Source organism: Protopterus annectens, chromosome 1.part2, assembly GCF_019279795.1.
Source record: "Protopterus annectens isolate FY-2018-M chromosome 1.part2, PAN1.0, whole genome shotgun sequence".
NCBI classification, from domain to species: domain Eukaryota; kingdom Metazoa; phylum Chordata; order Ceratodontiformes; family Protopteridae; genus Protopterus; species Protopterus annectens.
This window is the reverse complement of record NC_056727.1, coordinates 962,069,742-962,070,620: the sequence shown is the minus strand read 5'-3', so window position 1 is coordinate 962,070,620 and position 879 is coordinate 962,069,742. Positions and strand designations below refer to the sequence as shown.

The 879-nt window shown below is 38.9% G+C and overlaps 1 protein-coding gene across 1 annotated transcript in view; it reads left to right on the top strand.

The window, feature by feature from the left end:
- The first annotated feature begins 618 nt into the window (after positions 1–618).
- Positions 619–879, top strand: part of LOC122792425 (protein disulfide-isomerase A6-like) — a 907,246-nt gene continuing 906,985 nt past the window's right edge. Inside the window, exon 1 of the mRNA XM_044060214.1 lies at positions 619–756. Within this exon, the coding sequence (XP_043916149.1) occupies positions 735–756 (22 nt within the window). The 5' untranslated portion in view covers positions 619–734. The remainder of the gene's footprint in view (positions 757–879) is intronic.

The window sequence follows — 879 nt, the reverse complement described above, 5'->3', positions numbered from 1 at the left end:
TTTCCTCTCTCTTGTTTAACTGAACCATGTTAACCATATTTGTTAATTAATTAGTCATCAAAATTACAGATTTTTTTCCTTCTGAAAATGTCCATTAATAGAAACCTCTTTATTCTTTCAGTTTTTTAATAGTTATATCAGTACTATAAAACATTTTATGAATTAAAGCCTTTTACTCAAGTCTTCAGTTAAGAACTGGAAGCTATGCAGATATCCTTTTCGCATTTGGAATGATCTCAGACATAACAGTCAATTATGTAGTTCTACACTGAATCCACTATAGCTGCTCCTGTCAGATTATACAGTGCTACAAACAGCTACGACTGGTTAAAATTGATACTCCAGACACCAATTACTATTCATGTGTAAAACAGGCACAACTATTACTACAGAAAAGGACACTTTAGGTGTGTGTGTGTGTGTGTGTGTGTGTGTGTGTGTGTGTGTGTGTGTGTGTGTGTGTGTGTGTGTGTGTGTGTGTGTGTGTGTGCCTGTGGTTGTGTACTCTTTGGAGATGTTGCTTTGAAATCACTTGCTTTTATCCAATGGGAGCCTGACAGCACATTTAGAACCGAGAAAAACATGTTCGCATCTCCCAAGGGATGTGTAACAGAGTGTCAGGCAATGCGTGACTTGCTACCTAAGCTGTGGCAAAGCTCACCTTCTTTCATGGAAATCAGCACTTTGTGAGAGCTATCTCCTGAGCTAGTGAGACGATATTCTACAAATCAGCCATGAATCTGTTGCTAGCATTAGGTAAGTGCAATGTGTGTGTTTCACTGATTCTTTTCAGTGCATTAGTCTTGCAGGTGAGGCATCACAAATGGATGACAGGTGTGAGTGATGCAGGACAAGTCTGTAAGGTTCAGGAATTATCCT